Below are 23730 nucleotides of genomic sequence, written 5' to 3'. Positions count from 1 at the left end.
TTACGTGGCTCAGAAAAAACTATATAGTGCATACATGCCCTATATCTATATAAAATGCTACATATTACATATAACAGCATATATAGTACTTGGAGAATACAGACATAATGAACAAATGTGGTAAAATATTAATATTTCAGGAATTGGGGTGACAGGTATATGGGATTCTTTGTACTATTTTTAAACTTCTGTAAGTCTGAAGTTACTTTAAGAAAAAGCCTACTATGAAATATTTTGCAAATTTCATTTTCCCTCCTACATTGCCCTTCTCTGGGTAGAGTTGAAGAAATATGGACTACTGATCTTGTTACTCTTTATTTAAAAAATAAAAAGCGAAATTTCTATACCACTTAACATGTAACCATAATACATCGCTAGCCCCCCTTAAAGAATTTCCAGGCTATTTGCAGCATGAAGATAATAAGCAAACAAAATATACATTTCTCCAATAGACTTACGAATGATGAAGTGGAAAAGTACAGACTGCTGTTCTCATTTTTATGAGGTAGAAAAAGGTACAGTAGTGCAATAAACATTTACATTAGGCATGTGTCTTGCTTTCAGTGACTTTCAAATAATTACTCTGTGGAAACTACTCAACATCTTAATTTACATGATTCAGCAATTCAGAATCTCTGAAAACCAGAAAATTTTCAAACATCCAAACATTTACTTTAGTATGTGACATTTCAAATATTTTCCCTTATAATTTGTTCTGCCAAACATGCAAATCTGAATAGTATAAAGAAGGAGAAGAAAAGGAAAATTTCTATCCTAAACTGGGGAGAAGTCACTATATTTCTAATATGAAAAGTAATTTTAAAGGTATTATGTTTTCTAACAATAACAATGGCTTTAAAATAATACTGTTGCGCTGTTTCTTTGCATATAATTCTCTGAATGAAACCTAGATTTGTGTAAGATATAACTTACAGCTGGGCGTGGTGGTTCCCGCTTGGAATCCCAGCACTTTGGGAGGCTAAGGCGGGTGGAACACAAGGTCAGGAGTTCAAGACCAGCCTGGCCAAGATGGTGAAACCCTGTCTCTACTAAAAATACAAAAATTAGCTGGGCGTGGTGGCAGGCGCCTGTAATCCCAGCTATTCAGGAGGCTGAGGAAGAAGAATCACTTGAATCCGGGAGGTGAAAGTTGCAGTGAGCTGAGATTGCACCATTGCACTCTAGCCTGGGCGACAGAGCAAGACTCCATCTCAAACAAAACAAACAAACAAACAAAATATATATATATATAGGCTAAAATGAGATAAGTACAAAAAATTACATATATGTTAAAATTTTTTAAAAGCAACAGTATATCCAATTTTACCTCTCAATTTCATCTTACGCATGAATAAAGGATGTATCTTTTAGGTACCGTCACAGCATAAATTAAAGTTCTCTTCCACATAAAGTACATCTCCTCTTTTTTCCTATAATAATATATCAAAGGCTAGGCGTGGTGGCTCACACCTGTAATCCCAGCACTTTGGGAGGCTGAGGCAGGTGGCTCACTTGAGGCCAGGGGTTTGAGACTAAACTGGCTAACATGGTGAAACCCCGACTTCATTAAAAATACAAAAATTATCTGGGTGTGGTGGTGCACGTCTGTAGTCCCAGATCCTCATTTTATTTTATTCTATCTATCTATCTATCTATCTATCTATCTATCTATCTATCATCTATCCATTTATTTATTTTGAGATGGAGACTCGCTCTGTCGCCCAGGCTGGAGTGCAGTGGCGCGATCTTGGCTCACTGCAAGCTCTGCCTCCTGGGTTCAGGCCATTCTCCTGCCTCAGCCTCCCGAGTAGCTGGGACGACAGGCGCCCGCCACCACGCCCGGCTAATTTTTTTTATTTTTAGTAGAGACGGGGTTTCACCGTGTTAGCCAGGATGGTCTCAATCTCCTGACCTCGTGATCTGCCTGCCTCAGCCTCCCAAAGTGTTGAGATTACAGGCGTGAGCCACTGTGCCCAGCCACAGTTAGATATTATTAACCTAAAATGACAGGATTTGCCTTGGACCAGCCATTTCTCAAAGCATATGCAGTTCTCACTTACCTGTGAAGACAGTAGTAGAGCTGCAGTGGAATACCTCCAGGAAAGACTAAGCAAGTTCCTTAGTCCATGCTATTTTCTTGACCCCTCCACACACCTTCCCCGCACCAATTCAGTCAGAGACATCCATTGCCATAGGAAAAGAAATACACAGCAGAGCATGGAGAACACGATTCGATATTACGGTATCCCAGTTTCAAATGTAAGCTTCTGAAACCCACAGTGGAGAAAAACTCTTTTTTTTTTTTTATTTAAGTTCTGGGATACATGTTCAGAATGTGCAGGTTTGTTACATAGGTGCACATGTGCCATGGTGGTTTGCTGCACTTACCAACCCATCGTCTAGGTTTTAAACCCCAAATGCATTAGGTATTTGTCCTAATGCTCTCCCTCCCCTTGTCCCCCACCCTCTGACAGGCCTCGGTGTGTGATGTTCCCCTCCCTGTGTCCATGTGCTCTCATTGTTCAACTCCCACTTATAAGTGAGAACATGCAGTGTTTGGTTTTCTATTTCTGTGTTAGTTTGCTGAGAATGATGGCTTCCAGCTTCATCCATGTCCCTGCAAAGGACATGATCTCATTCCTTTTTATGGCTGCATAGTATTCCATGGTATATGTGCCACATTTTCTTTATCCAGTATACCATTGATGGGTATTTGGGTTGGTTCCAAGTCTTTGCTATTGTAAATAGTGCTATAATAAACATACGTGTGCATGTGTCTTTATAGCAGAATGATTTATAATCCTTTGGGTATATACCCAGTAATGGGATTGCTGGGTCAAATGGTATTTCTGGTTCTAGATCCTTGAGGAATCACCACACTGTCTTCCACAATGGTTGAACTAATTTACACTCCCACCAACAATGTAAAAGCATTCCTATTTCTCCACAGACTTACCCACATCTATTCTTTTTTGACTTTTTATAATAATCACCATTTGACTGGCATGAGATAACATCTCATTGTGGTTTTGATTTTCATTTCTCTAATGATCAGTGATGATGAGTACAACTTAAAAGGGACGTGAAGGACCTGTTCCAGGAGAACTACAAACCACTGCCCAAGGAAATAAGAAAGGACACAAACAAATGGAAAAATATTCCATGCTCATGGATAGGAAGAATCAAAATCATGAAAATGGCCATACTGCCCAAAGTAGTTTATAGATTCAATGCTATTCCCATCAAGCTACCATTGACTTTCCTCACAAAATTAGAAAAACCTACTTTAAATTTCATATGGAACCAAAAAAGGCCTGTATGGCCAAGACAATCCTAAGCAAAAACAACAAAGCTGGAGGCATCATACTACCTGACTTCAAACTATACTACACGGCTACAGTAACCAAAACAGCATAGTACTGGTACCAAAACACATATACAGACCAACAGAACAGAACAAAGACCTCAGAAATAACACCACACATCTACAATTTATTTAATAAATGGTGCTGGGAAAACTGGCTATCCATATGCAGAAAACTGGAACTGGACCCCTTCCTTACACCTTATACAAAAATTAACTCAAGATCGATTTGAGGCTTAAATGTAAAACCCAAAACCATGAAAACCTAGGCAATACCATTCAGGACATAGGCACTGGCAAAGACTTCATGACTGAAACACCAAAAGCAATGGCAATAAAAGCCAAAATTGACAAATAGGATCTAATTAAACTAAAGAGCTTCTGCACAGTAAAAGAAACTATCATCAGAATGAACAGGCAACCTACAGAATGGGAGAAAATTTTTGCAATCTATCCATCTGACAAAGGTCTAATATCCAGAATCTACAAGGAACTTAAACAAATGTACAAGAAAAAAACAAACAACCCCATCAAAAAGTGGGCAAAGTATATGAACAGACACTTCTCTGTTCATAAAAAGGAGACATTTATGTGGCCAACAAACATACAAAAAGACTAATTCTTAATAGTCAAAACTTTTGAATTCAAAAGATGGGTCTCTGGGTTTCAAAAAGCTTTAAGTAAACAGGCTTAGGGGTTTCTGCAATAAGCCAGATGAAGAACCAACTTTACCTAACTACATGAGGATTGCTGGGGAGGAGAAAAAAGGGAATCAAGTAAATAAGAGGTTAGAACTATTAAACTGGTGACTGGCTTCAGCCTTTTATATTTTCTATAAGTGAGATACAGGTAAGATCATACTAGCCACACTTAAAAGTTGATTTTTTTCATTCATACTTCCTAAAAATTATTTCACATCATTAAATGCACATGCACATTTTCAGTGACTTCAGATAACTATATTTGTCGTAACATATTATAATTTATTCATTTTATTTTTTTAGAGATGGGGTCTTGCTCTGCCACCCAGGCTGGAAAGCAGTGGTGGAAACACAGCTCACTGTAGCCTCAAACCTAGGCTCAAGCAGTCATCCTGCCTCAGCCTCCCAAGTAGTTCGGACTGCAGGCAAGCACCACCACACCTGGCTACACACTACAATTTAAACAAATCTTCAGGTTGGTTTGCCATTATGAACATTATCTAACATATATGTATCTGCTCAGCTATCCTCTTTTCCAGTTAATTTTTACAATTTTAAGTCTTTTCTTATTCTCGACTTTTTCTCCAACCCCGCTACCAGATATTCAATACTAATAACCAGGTATATTTTCAAACTTAAAATAATCATATTATCCATTTATTATCCTCACATTAGGGTTATTATTTATGTAACGGAACCTGACTGTTTTGCCCACTTGGTATCTCCTTCCCCTTCTTCCTATAACAGAACCCAATTATTTTAAGGAAACTTCTGTCCCTCACTGCATGCAGTCCTGGTGAAGGTATCAATCAAGGTACCTTCTCCTCCCTAGCTAAAGAAAACGCACAGATCCAGGTTAGACCAATCAAACTGTGGCTCCTAGAAATGTAAATCTTGAGCACAGTATTAATCAGAACCAATTAATTTTAACAGCTGAATCTTCAAGAGGACTTACGATAATTCCATAGTTTCTGCTACCTAAATATCCAGATAAGTATGACCTGAAAGTTAGTAGCTTCCAAGTTTAAGACAAAAAAAAAAAATCAAAAACTTTTTTGGAGGGCTGACTACCAGATGCCAGTGACTACTATTCTACTACCTAACTCTACTATCTCCTGGCTGAAAAACAGTAACAAAAAAGACGGGAAAAAGATCACTTTTCTTCCAGGTGGCCTAGTAGAGAAATTCCATGACTTTACTGCACTTTGAGGTCAGAAAGACCTAGAGTCAAATTCCAGCCCTGCCTCCCGTTAGTCCTGTGATCCAGCACAAGTTACTTATTACCCTCTTTGAGTACCTTGGTTTTCTTACCCACTTCTACTAGAGTATTGTATGTGGACTGGAGATAAATTATGTAAAACATTTAATACTATACTTGCCAAATAGTAGAAAAACAATAAACACAAGCTATTATTTCTGCTCAAATATTTGGGTATTTAAAATTTCATCAGGAAAGCCAGGTATAGTGGTGCACACCCGTAGTCCCAGCTAATCAGGACGCTGTGGCAGGAGGCTATATCGTTTGAGCCCAGGAGTTCAAGGCAGCCTGGGAAACATAGTGAGATCTCATCTCTATTTAAAAAATAAACAACAAACAAAAAACAACCCCCTCCCACACACACACTTCACCATGCTGCATTATATTACTCATATGACTAAGTTACAATATCGCTTAACCAAAAGACTAACAATATGACAAAGAAAGCAAAAAAAAAAAAAAAAAATGTCTGGCCGGGCGCGGTGGCTCACGCCTGTAATCTCAGAACTTTGGGAGGCTTAGGCAGGTGGATCACGAGGTCAGGAGTTCAAGAGCAGCCTGGCCAATATGGTGAAACCCCATCTCTACTAAAAATAAAAAAATCAGGTGGGCATAGTGGCATACGCCTGTAGTCCCAGCTACTCGGGAAGCTGAGGCAGCAGAATCACTTGAACCCTGGAGGTGGAGGTTGCAGTGAGCAGAGGTTGTGCCACTGCACTCCAACCTGGGCGACAGAGCAAGATCCATCTCAAAAAAAAAAAGAAAAAAAGTCATAAAAATTTGGACAATGAGTTCTTCTACAACTGTATATTGAGCAAAAATCCTGTATTTTTAACAGATAACTTAATTCATTATGCCTGGTATGGACACAGAAACAAATTCCTAAAATGCATCGTTCATGCATCTCATAGTTCAGATATTACCAATACTGAAATACCTCCAGCAAGCAGGAAAAATTATCCAATCGATGAACTAAAACTGGCTTGCAACTTTCTTGTAAACATAACTCTACTAAGAAGATTGTTTTGCCTTATTTTATTTTTTCCAGAGACAGGGAACTTTATAAAGATCAAGCACACCTATGGAAATACAAATCCATTATTTCCTAATATGTGCAATCTAAACATAAAGACTTAAATTTACCTGTAGGAAAATTATTTAAAATTATTCATTATTCTTTTTCCAACTGAGTAACAGCGGTTAAAAAGAAAAAAAAAGTACTCATTATTCTTTAAAGAAATATTTTTTCTAGTGAGGAAAGAATAGTCTTTTGAATAAATGATGCTGGGACAACTGGCTATTCACATGCAAAAGAATGAAACTGTACCCCTACCTCACACTATATATAAAAATTGGGGGGAGGAGCCAAGATGGCCAAATAGGAACAGCTCCGGTCTACAGCTCCCAGCGCGAGCGACACAGAAGACGGGTGATTTCTGCATTTCCATCTGAGGTACCGTGTTCATCTCACTAGGGAGTGCCAGACAGTGGGCGCAGGTCAGTGGGTGAGTGCACCGTGCGCCAGCCGAAGCAGGGGTGAGGCATTGCCTCACTCGGGAAGCGCAAGGGGTCAGGGAGTTCCCTTTCCAGGGGTGACAGACGGCACCTGGAAAGTCGGGCCACTCCCACCCGACTACTATGTTTTTCCGACGGGCTTAGGAAACGGTGCCCCAGGAGAGTATAGCCCGCACCTGGCTCTGAGGGTCCTACGCCCACGGAGTCTCGCTGATTGCTAGCACAGCAGTCAGAGACCAAACAGCAAGTCGGCAGCGAGGCTGGGGGAGGGGCGCCCGCCATTGCCCAGGCTCGCTTAGGTAAACAAAGCAGCCTGGAAGCTTGAACTGGGTGGAGCCCACCACAGCTCAAGGAGGCCTGCCTGCCTCTGTAGGCTCCACCTCTGGGGGCAGGGCACAGACAAACAAAAAGACAGCAGTAACCTCTGCAGACTTAAATGTCCCTGTCTGACAGCTTTGAGGAGAGCAGTGGTTCTCCCAGCACGCAGCTGGAGATCTGAGAACGGGCTGACTGCCTCCTCAAGTGGGTCCCTGACCCCTGACCCCCGAGCAGCCTAACTGGGAGGCACCCCCCAGCAGGGGCAGACTGACACCTCACACGGCCCGCCAGGTACTCCAACAGACCTGCAGCTGAGGGTCCTGTCTGTTAGAAGGAAAACTAGCAGAAAGGACATCCACACCAAAAACCCATCTGTACATCACCATCATCAAAGACCAAAAGTAGATAAAACCACAAAGATGGGGAAAAAACAGAGCAGAAAAACTGGAAACTCTAAAAAGCAGAGCGCCTCTCCTCCTCCAAAGGAACGCAGTTCCTCACCAGCAACGGAACAAAGCTGGATGGAGAATGACTTTGACGAGCTGAGAGAAGAAGGCTTCAGACGATCAAATTACTCCGAGCTACGGGAGGATATTCAAACCAAAGGCAAAGAAGTTGAAAACTTTGAAAAAAATTTAGAAGAATGTATAACTAGAATAACCAATACAGAGAAGTGCTTAAAGGAGCTGATGGAGCTGAAAACCAAGGCTCGAGAACTACGTGAAGAATGCAGAAGCCTCAGGAGCCGATGCGATCAAATGGAAGAAAGGGTATCAGCCCTGGAAGATGAAATGAATGAAATGAAGCGAGAAGGGAAGTTTAAAGACAAAAGAATAAAAAGAAATGAGCAAAGCCTCCAAGAAATGTGGGACTATGTGAAAAGACCAAATCTACGTCTGATTGGTGTACCTGAAAGTGACGGGGAGAATGGAAACAAGTTGGAAAACACTCTGCAGGATATTATCCAGGAGAACTTCCCCAATCTAGCAAGACAGGCCAACATTCAGATTCAGGAAATACAGAGAACGCCACAGAGATACTCCTCGAGAAGAGCAACTCCAAGACACATAATTGTCAGATTCACCAAAGTTGAAATGAAGGAAAAAATGTTAAGGGCAGCCAGAGAGAAAGGTCGGGTTACCATCAAAGGGAAGCCCATCAGACTAACAGCGGATCTCTCGGCAGAAACCCTACAAGCCAGAAGAGAGTGGGGACCAATATTCAACATTCTTAAAGAAAAGAATTTTCAACCCAGAATTTCATATCCTGCCAAACTAAGCTTCATAAGTGAAGGAGAAATAAAATACTTTACAGACAAGCAAATGCTAAGAGATTTTGTCACCACCAGGCCTGCCCTAAAAGAGCTCCTGAAGGAAGCGCTAAACATGGAAAGGCACAACCGGTACCAGCCACTGCAAAATCATACCGAATTGTAAAGACCATCGAGACTAGGAAGGGACTGCATCAACTAACGAGCAAAATAACCAGCTAACGTCATAATGACAGGATCAGATTCACACATAACAATATTAACTTTAAATGTAAATGGACTAAATGCTCCAATTAAAAGACACAGACTGGCAAATTGGATAAAGACTCAAGACCCATCAGTGTGCTGTCTTCAGGAAACCCATCTCACGTGCAGAGACACACATAGGCTCAAAATAAAAGGATGGAGGAAGATCTACCAAGCAAATGGAAAACAAAAAAAGGCAGGGGTTGCAATCCTAGTCTCTGATAAAACAGACTTTAAACCAACAAAGATCAAAAGAGACAAAGAAGGCCATTACATAATGGTAAAGGGATTAATTCAACAAGAAGAGCTAACTATCCTAAATATATATGCACCCAATACAGGAGCACCCAGATTCATAAAGCAAGTCCTGAGTGACCTACAAAGAGACTTAGACTCCCAAACATTAATAATGGGAGACTTTAACACCCCACTGTCAACATTAGACAGATCAACGAGACAGAAAATCAACAAGGATACCCAGGAATTGAACTCAGCTCTGCACCAAGCAGACCTAATAGACATCTACAGAACTCTCCACCCCAAATCAATAGAATATACATTTTTTTCAGCACCACACCACACCTATTCCAAAATTGACCATATACTTGGAAGTAAAGCTCTCCTCAACAAATGTAAAAGAACAGAAATTATAACAAACTATCTCTCAGATCACAGTGCAATCAAGCTAGAACTCAGGATTAAGAATCTCACTCAAAACCGCTCAACTACGTGGAAACTGAACAACCTGCTCCTGAATGACTACTGGGTACATAACGAAATGAAGGCAGAAATAAAGATGTTCTTTGAAACCAACGAGAACCAAGACACAACATACCAGAATCTCTGGGATGCATTCAAAGCAGTGTGTAGAGGGAAATTTATAGCACTAAATGCCCACAAGAGAAAGCAGGAAAGATCCAAAATTGACACCCTAACATCACAATTAAAAGAACTAGAAAAGCAAGAGCAAACACATTCAAAAGCTAGCAGAAGGCAAGAAATAACTAAAATCAGAGCAGAACTGAAGGAAATAGAGACACAAAAAACCCTTCAAAAAATAAATGAATCCAGGAGCTGGTTTTTTGAGAGGATCAACAAAATTGATAGACCACTAGCAAGATTAATAAAGAAAAAAAGAGAGAAGAATCAAATAGATGCAATAAAAAATGATAAAGGGGATATCACCACTGATCCCACAGAAATACAAACTACCATCAGAGAATATTACAAACACCTCTACGCAAATAAACTAGAAAATCTAGAAGAAATGGATAAATTCCTCAACACATACACCCTCCCAAGACTAAACCAGGAAGAAGTTGAATCTCTGAATAGACCAATAACAGGATCTGAAATTGTGGCAATAATCAATAGCTTACCAACCAAAAAAAGTCCAGGACCAGATGGGTTCACAGCCGAATTCTACCAGAGGTACAAGGAGGAGCTGGTACCATTCCTTCTGAAACTATTCCAATCAATAGAAAAAGAGGGAATCCTCCCTAACTCATTTTATGAGGCCAGCATCATCCTGATACCAAAGCCTGGCAGAGACACAACAAAAAAAGAGAATTTTAGACCAATATCCTTGATGAACATTGATGCAAAAATCCTCAATAAAATACTGGCAAACAGAATCCAGCAGCACATCAAAAAGCTTATCCACCATGATCAAGTGGGCTTCATCCCTGGGATGCAAGGCTGGTTCAATATACGCAAATCAATAAATGTAATCCAGCATATAAACAGAACCAAAGTCAAAAACCACATGATTATCTCAATAGATGCAGAAAAGGCCTTTGACAAAATTCAACAACCCTTCATGCTAAAAACTCTCAATAAATTAGGTATTGATGGGACGTATCTCAAAATAATAAGAGCTATTTATGACAAACCCACAGCCAATATCATACTGAATGGGCAAAAACTGGAAGCATTCCCTTTGAAAACTGGCACAAGACAGGGATGCCCTCTCTCACCACTTCTATTCAACATAGTGTTGGAAGTTCTGGCCAGGGCAATTAGGCAGGAGAAGGAAATCAAGGGTATTCAATTAGGAAAAGAGGAAGTCAAATTGTCCCTGTTTGCAGATGACATGATAGTATATCTAGAAAACCCCATTGTCTCAGCCCAAAATCTCCTTGAGCTGATAAGCAACTTCAGCAAAGTCTCAGGATACAAAATCAATGTACAAAAATCACAAGCATTCTTATACATCAATAACAGACAAACAGAGAGCCAAATCATGAGTGAACTCCCATTCACAATTGCTTCAAAGAGAATAAAATACCTAGGAATCCAACTTACAAGGGATGTGAAGGACCTCTTCAAGGAGAACTACAAACCACTGCTCAAGGAAATAAAAGAGGATACAAACAAATGGAAGAACATTCCATGCTCATGGGTAGGAAGAATCAATATCATGAAAATGGCCATCCTTCCCAAGGTAATTTACAGATTCAATGCCATCCCCATCAAGTTACCAATGACTTTCTTCACAGAATTGGAAAAAACTACTTTAAAGTTCATATGGAACCAAAAAAGAGCCCGCATCGCCAAGTCAATCCTAAGCCAAAAGAACAAAGCTGGAGGCATCACGCTACCTGACTTCAAACTATACTACAAGGCTACAGTAACCAAAACAGCATGGTACTGGTACCAAAACAGAGATATAGATCAATGGAACAGAACAGAGCCCTCAGAAATAACGCCACATATCTACAACTATCTGATCTTTGACAAACCTGACAAAAACAAGAAATGGGGAAAGGATTCCCTATTTAATAAATGGTGCTGGGAAAACTGGCTAGCCATATGTAGAAAGCTGAAACTGGATCCCTTCCTTACACCTTATACAAAAATTAATTCAAGATGGATTAAAGACTTAAATGTTAGACCTAAAACCATAAAAACCCTAGAAGAAAACCTAGGCAATACCATTCAGGACATAGGCATGGGCAAGGACTTCATGTCTAAAACTCCAAAAGCAATGGCAACAAAAGCCAAAATTGACAAATGGGATCTAATTAAACTAAAGAGCTTCTGCACAGCAAAGGAAACTACCATCAGAGTGAACAGGCAACCTACAAAATGGGAGAAAATTTTCGCAACCTACTCATCTGACAAAGGGCTAATATCCAGAATCTACAATGAACTCCAACAAATTTACAAGAAAAAAACAAACAACCCCATCAAAAAGTGGGCAAAGGACATGAACAGACACTTCTCAAAAGAAGACATTTATGCAGCCAAAAAACACATGAAAAAATGCTCACCATCACTGGCCATCAGAGAAATGCAAATCAAAACCACAATGAGATACCATCTCACACCAGTTAGAATGGCAATCATTAAAAAGTCAGGAAACAACAGGTGCTGGAGAGGATGTGGAGAAATAGGAAGACTTTTACACTGTTGGTGGGACTGTAAACTAGTTCAACCCTTGTGGAAGTCAGTGTGGCGATTCCTCAGGGATCTAGAACTAGAAATTCCATTTGACCCAGCCATCCCATTACTGGGTATATACCCAAAGGACTATAAATCATGCTGCTATAAAGACACATGCACACGTATGTTTATTGCGGCATTATTCACAATAGCAAAGACTTGGAACCAACCCAAATGTCCAACAATGATAGACTGGATTAAGAAAATGTGGCACATATACACCATGGAATACTATGCAGCCATAAAAAATGATGAGTTCACGTCCTTTGTAGGGACATGGATGAAATTGGAAATCATCATTCTCAGTAAACTATCGCAAGAACAAAAAACCAAACACCGCATATTCTCACTCATAGGTGAGAATTGAACAATGAGAACACATGGACACAGGAAGGGGAACATCACACTTCGGGGACTGTTGTGGGGTGGGGGGAGGGGGGAGGGATAGCATTGGGAGATATACCTAATGCTAGATGAAGAGTTGGTGGGTGCAGCGCACCAGCATGGCACATGTATACATATGTAACTTACCTGCACGTTGCGCACATGTACCATAGAGCCTAAAGTATAATAATAATAATAATAATAATAATTAAAAAAAAGAAAAAAAAAAAAGAAAAACTAAAAAAAAAACTAAAAAAATAAAAATAAAAATAAAAATAAAAAAAAAATATTCACAATAAAAAAAAAAAAAAAAAAATTAACTAAAAATGGATCCTAGATCTAAAGAGCTAAAACTATAAAATACAGGAGTAAATTTTTGTGATCTTGAGTTAGGCAAGTTTTTTAGATATGACATCAATGCACAAGAGACAAAAATAAAAAGATAAACTGAACTATATCAGAATTAAAATAATCTTTCCCATGCAGAGGCCACTGTTATCTAGCTCATGTCTAATAATAACAGTAAGAACAGCTAATTTTAATTCAGTAACTTAATGTGTGCCAGACATTGTTCTCAGGACATTACATATATTAGTTCATATAATCCTCACAACACAATGAGACAGGTATTATTATCTCCACTTTATAAATTTGGAAAACAAGGTGTCAAGAGTTAAACAGGCCCAAGGTCACACCGCTAGCAAGTAGTAGGACAGGGATTCAAACTCTAACACTTTGATTCTCAAGTCACTAAAATAATTTCATTGTTGGTTTACATGTATACTTTAAGAAATGTGGACAACCTTCTCTCAGAGTAGGTTAAGAACTATTACGTGATGCCTTCTCCCAAACACATATGTATATGCACTTAGCCTTTGGACAATAAATACAATCTTACCCTTCACCATCACCATCCCTCTTTGCCTTTGGTTGCAGTCCACTTTTTCCCATATTATTTAAAATGCTGCAATAGAAAATTGCAGAAGTGGTGAGCACTGCTTTGCTCCCAGCACTCACATCCTTATGCTTTAGCAGAAGTTTATGATAGTAGTGCATCCCCATTCTTGCCCTCAGTTGTTCCCGACATCTTATGCCACAGGAAGTGTACCTTTACCCTAGGTGTACTTACAAACAGGTTTTCAAACTTTTTTTCAGCTTTTGAAATGTTTTTCAAACACAAAGTGGAGAAATGTTTCTCACTGACATAGTATATAGATATGTACTTAAATAAAACCATAGTTTAGTAAACAATGCTTACTCTTACTAGTTGGTATATACTGATATCTTATTTTGTTTTTTAATCTTTCCTTTTAAAATACTGGTCACAATTCAACTGGTTTCATGATCAACATGTTAAAACTTGAAGTTTGACAAACATTGAACTAGAAAAATATAGGCATTAATAAAATTGTCTGCTTTCCCATAAATACAAATATAATTTTACCCACAAGCTTTCCACATATATTTGCTGAACTGAACTTAAAAAAAAAAAACAACACAACCTTAATTGCTGTGCCTTAAACTGAGCTTATTAGTAAATATCACAGTGACACTGGCAGGAGCCTAAGCCTTTTCTCAAAGGGGTTTATCTAAATAATAGTTTTACATGAAAAATGATGCACATAGTTATTTAATAAGAGTTACTTATTACCTCTGTGATCAACTCCAAAGATGTGAAATGGTGATCCTTGTCATTTAAGTTCATAATGCAGATTACTGTTACATAAGACACACATAAAACATATGAACCTTTTTAAAAAAAATTATGGAAGGAAGAGGCAGAAATCCAAAATACTATGTATTCCTTCACAACCTATTTGCTTCTGTATGTTAAGAGCAGGAAGTCTAGCCCCAGATGGTTTTTTTTTTTTTCTCTCTCTGCAACCCTACTGATAAGAAATGGCCATCCTGGTAACGGAGGGGAAAGTAAACGTTATAAGTTGATAGTGGAAGTTCCAGAATGTTAGCAGACTCCAAATCAAAGACTAAAAAGGTAATGGCAAGAATAGTGCCTCACATTTAGCAGGTGGTCAATTAAATGTCTACTGGGTAAATAAATAGCATAAAAGAAGCATATGCTATTAAAATTTGTTCAGCCATTCAGTCATATTTAACTGTCTAAACTGCAAAGACTTGCAAGTTAATGCCAAATCCCAAAGAAGTTTACCAAAGATACACAACCAGGCAGCAGCAACACTAAGCCCATTACTCAATTCACTGTTTTCTTTTCTGTTCTGTTGCCACCTCAAAATAAAAAGCCACATCCTTAGTTAGAGATGATAAGGTGGATATTAAGACATCTGTGTAATTGGAAACAAGTTCCACGTTCAATTATTATATCTGCATATATGATGAGCTGTACAATACATGAATAAAAGATTTATAAAATTTGCTAAATTTCATATTTCATAAATTTATAAAATTTGTTAGAGAAACCAGAGTAAATCCATTTTATGACCTAATTAAAGTTGCAAAGGGCTACAAAGAAACCAGAAATTAAACGTATGTTAATTTAAAAACAAGAAAAAAAACCTTAAAGTACAATTTAAGCTACCAGTCTCCTGCATAAACACAAAGCAGAAACCTCGATGCTGGGAAAATAGCCAAAATTACAAACTTAATCAATGCAGCAGGAAATCTGTTCACAGTTTGAAATCTTGATACAAAGCATTTCTGACAAGCCATGAGATGACATAAAATTAACCATACTAAAGTGTCAGCTATTTTTAGAAAATCAAGCTAGAGGTAGTAATATGAACCAGATTTTATTGAAGATTTGAAATTCAGATACTATGGGAAAAGTACATTTAAAAACAGGCTTTGTTTTATACTACTGTTGTACAAACAAGGAGTTTCTGACACCAAATAAAGAATCTTTAGTTGTTCCTTTAATTTACAGACACTTAGATGGATTAATTTTTAAGAGGTTTAATTTTCTAGTTGGATAAAATATTAGGGCCAATAAAAATATAATAAGTATCTGAATCCTAAAATCATTTTACAAAGAGCCTGCAGAATGTCCCTCTGGCAATAAGAATATAACACCTGGATTTTCAAATAATGTGCAAAAAATGATACTTTTCAGAGGGAAGAAAAAGGAACAAACCTCTATTATAATAGAAACCCAAAAAAGCTTTATTTAGATACACTGCTGGCTAATGAATGTCAAGAAATAATTTCAGGGAGAAACTTGAAAAAATAAGACCCCAAACTTTTATTTCAATGGCAAAGCTACCCTTTTGTGGTTTAAGCCCATCATTAGTCCTCTAGGATCTGCCACTCTTCCAACTTCCACCTTTCTATACAACCCTCTCTACTGACTCACAACAAAACTGCCTTTGTTGTACCAAAACTAATCCAAGAGCAACACACTAGGCATTTCTTCCTGTCATCACATTTACTCACTTTATTATATCCACCAGAAATGCCCTACTGAGTTCCCTTGTGTATGTGAGAACAGTCTACTTTGATAACACTTGTCAAAAGGAGACTAATCTCTTCTTCCCCTGAAGTCCCAATTTGGGACTTCAGGGGAAGAAGAGATTTCTATCATTTCTATCATTCACTAGAAATTTACTAACTTCCACAGGATTTTGTTTGTGTTTAAACTTCTTATGCCTCTACCAGACTTAAAACACAAGTTACTATGAAGATACGTGTAGTGAGAAGCAGTTTAGCCTCATGATTAAAGTATGAACCAAATATCTGGATGGAATTCTGACTTTTCCTTAACAATTCCTTACCTCAGTCTTGTCAACTAGAAAATGGGGATTATAATAGTACCTACTTCATAAACTTGTGATGAGGATTTAAATAATTTCATACACATAAAGCACTTAGAACAAGCCAGGCACAGTGGCTCGCACCTGTAATCTCAGCTACTTGGGAGGCCAAGGCAGGAGGGTTGCTTGAGCCCAGAAGTTGGAGACCAGCCTGGACAACATAGTGAGACTCTCCCTAAAAAAGAAATTTTTGTCTTTTAAATTAGCCAGGCAAGGTGTTGCATGCCTGCAGTTCCAGGTACCAAGGAGGGTGAGACAGAGGATCTAAGCCCAGTAGTTCAAGGCTGCGTTTGCTATAATCACTCCACTGCACTCCAGCCTGGGTGAAAGAGTGATACCTCTCTCTTAAGAAAAAAAAAAAAAAACCCACTTAGGACAGTATCCAGCTAACAGGAAATTCTAATAAATATTAACTATTATTAATATTACTATTTTTATAATTCTTCACAGCACCTAGGAGTGCCATATGTGTGTGTGTGTATGTGTATGTATATATATATATATATATATATATATATATATATATATACTCACTCTGAATGAAACAATTAAATATTTAAATAATTGTTAAAGGCCCCTCATGGAGTAAATGGAGGCTCAGGCCCAAAAGATCAAATCCATTATAAAGGATTGGTAGAAGAAAGAAATTTGACCTCTAAAACTACTTAAACATCTTGAACAAATTGAGAGGAAAAAGTGTAAAACAGTCCAAATAAGCCAAGTCTTTTTTCCTGATAAAAAAGGAAGAGACATTTTGAGAGAGCTTGATTGTTTCTATATAGGAAATCTACCCCTAAAGATGGCTATTTCTGAAATGTCACCTTAATTTCTAATCTATCAATATCAATCTAGTATATCAAACTAATTCTAATTCGAATCTACTTATACTTCCAAACTTGACATTATTTACTTAAATAGGAAGCTTCACCATTTACCATCTCACCTTGAAAAGTAGTATTAAATTCAATTTACTCAACAAAGGGAATCCCTGGCTATAGCACTCAGGGATTTACTAAACAGATCCATGTTTACTTTATGGATATCCTTCACAATTTTATACTTTATCTGCCTCTTCACTATCAGCCTGAAGATCAGTTTTAATCATTATAGTTTTGTTCTTCCTCACAGGGAAGCTGATTCAGTTTTTTCAATTTGTTAGCTGCCTGTCTCCACCAATTCCATTGTGTTGACCCATGGCTACAACAGGTCATAAATTATGGACAACAAATAACATCTTACGCATAGACACTAGGATACTACAGAATGTTTAAGGTAATACAGTACAGTCACGCAAGCCTAATAACGCTACACATACACAATGTTACTTTCAAGTAACAATGACTTATATTAATAGAATAAGTCTCATCAAGGGATAAAGAACCTATTTGAGCTGCCAAGAGTGGGACTGATTTAGATCCTAAGCAAGATTCTTAAAGGATTATTTATGAAAGTATAATAGAAATAAAAAGCTTACGTTTTGGTAATATCAGTAACCATGCCTACTCTCACATAAGTTTTGACTTATTTCTTATTATTTGCATATTTTACACTAAGACAGTCCATAAGTAAGTTCTGTCAAAGACTGTTAAGCTTCACAAAAGGAATTTAAATTTCTGAAGCCCAGGTATTCTGGTTTATCATCATTAACAACCAAATGTTGTAATGGCATGAGGAAAATATAGTCTGTCTTGTTTTACAGTTTAATTACTGATTAGAAAATAATGTGACATTTGAACAGTCACTATTCATTCACCTTGCTTCCTGTTTAAAGAAATCCTTACCAGAAAACTGATACTCAGAACATAGGAAATAGAATAACTTATGATCGTAACATTAAGAAAAAAAATTTAAAAAGCTCTGGGTGGTGTGATTACGAGAAACTATTTTTTCTTTATGCTTTTAGATATTTCTTCCAAATGTTCTAACATATACATATACACATATATCGAAATTTTATTAAGAAGTCAACTCTGTAAGAGAAAGCACAATATATGTAACATGATCCTTACACAGCTTTTCTCAAAATGTAAAAAGCAAGTTTTTACTAACTACAGAATGCTACAAGATAAATAACGCTACAACTGTTCAGACCCTAAAATAGTGTGTAGCAGACACAATGCAACCAACAGACATTTGTTGAATCCATTATAATGTTTATAGTGGAACTTAAAAAAAAAGTGTTATCAGAACACAAAGTATATTTTAAATAAAGCAGGCTAATTATATTAGAAAAAAATTATTACTTCCTTATATACTTACAAATAAAATTTTGGGTTAAATCATAAGGTGAGTTTATAATATGCAGTAATTCAAACTAATGTGGCTCAAAAATGAAGTCATATAAGCTAAGAGATTTTTCTTGAAGTTCAATTTTTTTCTAGGACAACAAATGTCAACCAGTCTGTTTTTCGAATAAGCAATTTAACAAAAATGAAAAAAAGGGTAGTAATTAACATGCAATTAATTTTAAGGAGACTGAGGAAGTGCCTGCCAAAAGATTTACAGGCATGCTGGGTGCTCTTCTGCTTTTCACAAACCAATAACTATTATTTTTTCTGACATTTAGTCAAATGTGTTTTATCATATCAAATTTCACAAGATACCTGTGGCAGACAATGTAGTATGTTACTCAGCCGAAATATATATTAAATAAGAAGTATTAATATGGAAATTATTCATCTTTACTGTCATTTTAAAATGTTCTAAAATGTAGGTAGAGCTTTTGCTATAAATTTACTTTGTGGTGTAAAATCTACATGGTAATTGGCAGCAGCTGAAATATAATGGTACATAGGCACCTGATTTCTCTGTGTAAATTAAAGGAAATGTAAGTTTTCTGAAGGAAGAAAAACATTATTTTTTAGGTGCCAACCAACACGACTTTAGTTGGCTGTAAAAGCAGATTAATTCATTTTCAGAGTTAGAAAGAAGATTTTCGTGCAGAAGATGGAGTCGGAGACCGACGTGAGACGTGATCTGAAGCAGTACTAATCTGCACAGATAAAACAATCAGGGATGGCTACACAACCATTCAGAAGGTTGCATTTTCCCCTTATTAACAACCCAGGGCAACTAAACAATGTACTGCAGTACATTGTTAAAGGACAAACGAGAACCAGTTTAAGCTAGAGGACCGCCCAGCCGCATGCAAAACATACCAACGGAGAATTCACAGCAAGGGGATGGTATTACCTCTTTTATGTAATTCCCTCAGGGGAATATTGTCTCCTCCCCCGTCATAAGGCAAATAAGGGTCGGAAGAAGCATCCATGATTAGAATTTTTAAAAAGAAGAAGAAAAAGAAAAAGAAAAGCTTGCTAGCTTAAAAAGAAAGTGACATTTCTTCCATCCCTGCTGCAGCAAGCAAGGGAGATGCCATATTTGATGAGGTTAGAACTGTAGTTCGACTCGCTGAAGCAACTGGGTTCTTCCACAGTGGATGATGTCATCAAAGGGAAATTATTGCAGCCTGGTTGCTAGTGGCTACAATCTAGCAAGGCTTAGAGGCGGCACAGCCTTCTTAATCAGGTCCTGCTACGTATGACGATGACTAAGCTCCAAGTATAACACACAAAACTGGTTTGAGAATTTTAAAGCAAAGCACTCACAATACAGCTTCTGTAGCATCAGTGGTAACTACAGTAAAACAATAGAAACATTATTTCTTTTGGTTTTAAGATAAATATAAAGGGCAAAAGTAATACAGAGACGTAAAAAGGAAATTTTGAATGCAGACAATGCCCTTTTTCATTTCTAATGTAGAAAAATGAGAGCAGCACTCTAGTAAGTTTGTGTGCTTTTACGAGAGAATGTACTAGTTTTATACAGTAATGTCATGTGAGTCATAGCCATAAAAAAAACTACAATATGCCAAAGGTTTCCCAAGAAACTTGGTTCTAAGTCTATTAAAAATAAAAAATAGTCTATAATATACAGCAGCCTTTCATTGAGGATTTAAAAACCAAATAAATGAAGAGTTGAATAGTGTTTTATCCCACTCACCAATCTCCTCCAGCAGCTTCTTGTTTCCTTTCTTGAAGGAACTAGCTAGTGAGACATTGTAGCTTTTGAGGAGAAAGAAAACTTATCAACATACGAAGTAACTTTACTATTGTGTGTGCCTAAACTACGCAAAAAAGAGGTTTACTAAGCAGAGGACTTTCCTATCTACTAGCTTCCTATTTTTATCTCATAAGGGTTTTGTGTTTTTAAAATAACTTTTAGCAAAATATGTCTCAAAGTGAGGTACTCAACTTTTCTAGAAATTGTTATAAAATTCAGAAATTGTCTCTTTAATAGAAATTTTTATGAAGTTCAGAAATAAAGCTACTTTCTTGTTTAAAACTGTCATTAAAAAAAAAGAATCACACAATGCTTACTGAAGATCAGAGTTCAACATTTTATAGCTACCTCTGAGAGGATTCCTCTAGACTGGGAGATTCTGCTCCTGAAATGCCTGTTACACAGTGTCACTAAACAACAACAACAACAAAAGGTGTTGTTCATTAGAAGCAATTCCGCAGAACTCAAGGGTTCTATAAAATTTGTTTTCCTAAAGTATTGAATGAGACAATCTCTAAGGTCCACTCGAACTGAAAGTGTTTATATAAAAATTGGAGATGAGAGAAGGAAAGAGGAAACTCAGAGGGCAGTAAAGAGAAGAGAGAAATTCTATTCAATTTGTGGAGTACTAAATTTTACTTATTTGGGGTCTTTTTAAAAAACTGTATAAGTTAAATCCAGTTTTTATATTTTAAATCTCAGATAAACAGAGCTTCTTATAAAATCTCACCTGGAATTTGGGAGACAGGGTTCCAGGAAAGGAATATAGACTAGAATTACTGCCACAGGAATATTCTGTCTTATCCTGATTCTAGCTATTAAAATTTTTGATAGGATAGTAGGTAATTTTTTTCTTTATTTTCTGTATTTTTCAAATATTCTTGGTAATTTTTTCTTCTATGCTCCTTCCTGCACACTGAGCCAATAATTTTTTTAAACAAGGAAAGCTTTGACAAAGGCTAATTGTACTAAATTAGCTCAATGTAAATTTGGGAGTTTGTGGTTCTTTTATATGTTCTACCACCATATAATTTTTCTAAATATATAATTGTATGGCATTTACAAAGGATTTTGTTTTTATACCATTCATGTTCTTATATGTCTTTACATAAAAAATGAAAATCTATCCACAAGTTTTCCCGGTATTTGTAGGCACTCTCTTAACTTGTTTTTCCTGATCTACAACTTGATCAGTCAGCACTCACTGATGGGGGAAATCCTCCCGGTAAAATAAATATTGACAATGCTTCATACTGTAAAAGTTTTGTAGCCATATTTGAATTATTTTTAAAGATAAACAATTGTGTGTATATATATCTATATAATTATATTTGTATAGAATTAAGTTTAGAATAAAACACATCAAGCCCTTAGCAATTGTTATCACTGAGACATAAGATAGAGAGGTTGGGGAGTACATTCAGTGTTTATATAATTCCACACTGTTTAAACAAATATATTACTTTAGTAATAATAAACCTAAAAATCTTTAAAACTTCAGAAGTAAACACATCTCTTGTGATTATGGGGTCCACAGCTGCCACTTTCTTAAAGTAAAAGAATCAGTACACAGGTTAAGTCCAATCACAATTTAGAAAAGCACAAGGTAGACTGGAAGGTGTGGCAAAAGAGGACTTTGACACACAAGAGGACTTTGACACAGACGTTTTATTACCAGATTAACAAACTGAATTACAATCAGGGTGGAGCCCAGATAGAGAGAGAGCAGAAGACAAATTCAAGAATTCCTAGGCATAGCTCTGGAAAAATGCTCAGGATGGAATTCTAAAGAATCAAAATCACAAATAGCACACATGAAGGCATCAAAATTCAAAAGGAGAAGTTATTTTTACTTTCGAACGCACCCTTGATTGTAATCTCAACTTGATGTGGAAATGTGGATAAATCACAACCTCTCTGGGATGTCTCTGCATCTACAAACCAGGAAGGCAGAATAGATGACAATAATATTTTAAGAGTGCTACCTTTAAGCCCCTTATAACAGTAATGATCTGAGAAATCTACAATATTAGAAGTACTTAAATTTTAAAATAAAAACAAATTTTAAACAACTTTTTTGCCTTTAAATCTATCAACTTATAGAAAATACAGGAGCAGAGAAACATGTTAAATGATAGCTCAAAAATGTAATCAGGAAAAAACCAAACTAGGAAACAAATGACCTGTTTTCTTCGACAAATACAATTTAGTAAGGAAAAAGGGAGAGAGGGAAACCTACAGAATTTTTTTAAAAAGACTTAAAAGATACAGCAATACAATTTTTTAAGAAACAAGTGGGGAAATGGGAAACACAAGATATTTGATTTTAAGGAATTATTCATATTTTAAAATAATGACCTTTAAAAGAATCTTAATCTTTTAGAAATACACAATATACATGTATATCTACCTACCTATATAAATGACACAATGTTTCAGATTTATTACAACATAATTGAGGGAGCAGAAATGAAACAAAATTGGCTATGAATTGATAATTATTTAAAGTAAGTGACCAGGATGAAAAGGTACACAATATTCTTCTCCATATGTTTCAATGTTTTAAAATTTCTTCCATAATGAAAAGATTTTTTATTTGTATTTATTAGAGACAGGGTCTCTACTCCAATGTCCCAGCTGGAGTACAGTGGCATGATCATAGCTCACTGAAGCTTCGACCTCCTAGCTCGAGCAATCCTCTCACCTCAGCCTCCCCAATAGCAGGGAATACACACGTGTGTGCCACCATGCCTGGCTAATTTTTTAATTTCTTTTTTTGTAGAGACAGGTCTTACAACGTTGTCCAGGCCCACCCAACACTGTCCACTGCACCAAGCCAAAAAGATTTTTAAAAGAATGCTTATAAATAAAATCACTTACATGAGATAAACATTAATAAAAAATTACAACCTTTACCCCTCTAATTAACAGAAGCAGGTTAAAAACTGTAGTTTACAATCCATCAGTATGGTTGTAATATGGTTTGGATCTGTATCCTCACCCAAATCTCATGTTGAATTGTAATCCCCAATGTTGGAGGCGGGGCCTGGAGGGAGGTGACTGGATCATGGGGTGGAGCCTACATGAAAGGTTTAGCACCATCCACATGGTGCTATCTCATTATAGAGTACTCATGAGATCTGGTTCTTTAAAAGTGTGTAGCTTCTCCCTCACTGCCCTCCTTGCTCTTGCTCTGGCCATGTAAGACATGCTAGCTTCTCCTTCATCTTCCACCATGAATGTAAGTTTCCTAAGGCCTCCCCAGAAGACGCTATGCTTCCTGTACAGCGTGCAGAACTGTGAGCCAATTACATCTCTTTTCTTTATAAATTACCCAGTCTCACATATTTCTTTATAGCATCATGAGAAGGGACTAATACAGGCTG

At 37.1% G+C, this 23730-nt stretch overlaps 1 protein-coding gene across 4 annotated transcripts in view; it reads right to left on the bottom strand.

Annotated features, from left to right (window-relative positions):
* CLCN3 (chloride voltage-gated channel 3) overlaps positions 1–23730 on the bottom strand; it is a 108814-nt gene that overhangs the window by 47915 nt on the left and 37169 nt on the right. For 2 of the 4 annotated variants that reach the window (XM_054485179.2, XM_054485181.2), the window contains exon 1: positions 19475–23361. The exons of the other annotated variants lie outside the window; for them this stretch is intronic. In XM_054485179.2, the coding sequence (XP_054341154.1) occupies positions 19475–19553 (79 nt within the window). In that variant the 5' untranslated portion in view covers positions 19554–23361. Of the gene's footprint in view, positions 1–19474; positions 23362–23730 lie in introns of those variants that run through there. 4 annotated transcript variants of the gene reach the window in all.

Source organism: Pongo pygmaeus, chromosome 3, assembly GCF_028885625.2.
Source record: "Pongo pygmaeus isolate AG05252 chromosome 3, NHGRI_mPonPyg2-v2.0_pri, whole genome shotgun sequence".
Lineage (NCBI taxonomy): Eukaryota > Metazoa > Chordata > Mammalia > Primates > Hominidae > Pongo > Pongo pygmaeus.
The sequence above is the reverse complement of the archived record's forward strand: the minus strand, read 5'-3'. Positions and strand labels throughout refer to the sequence as shown.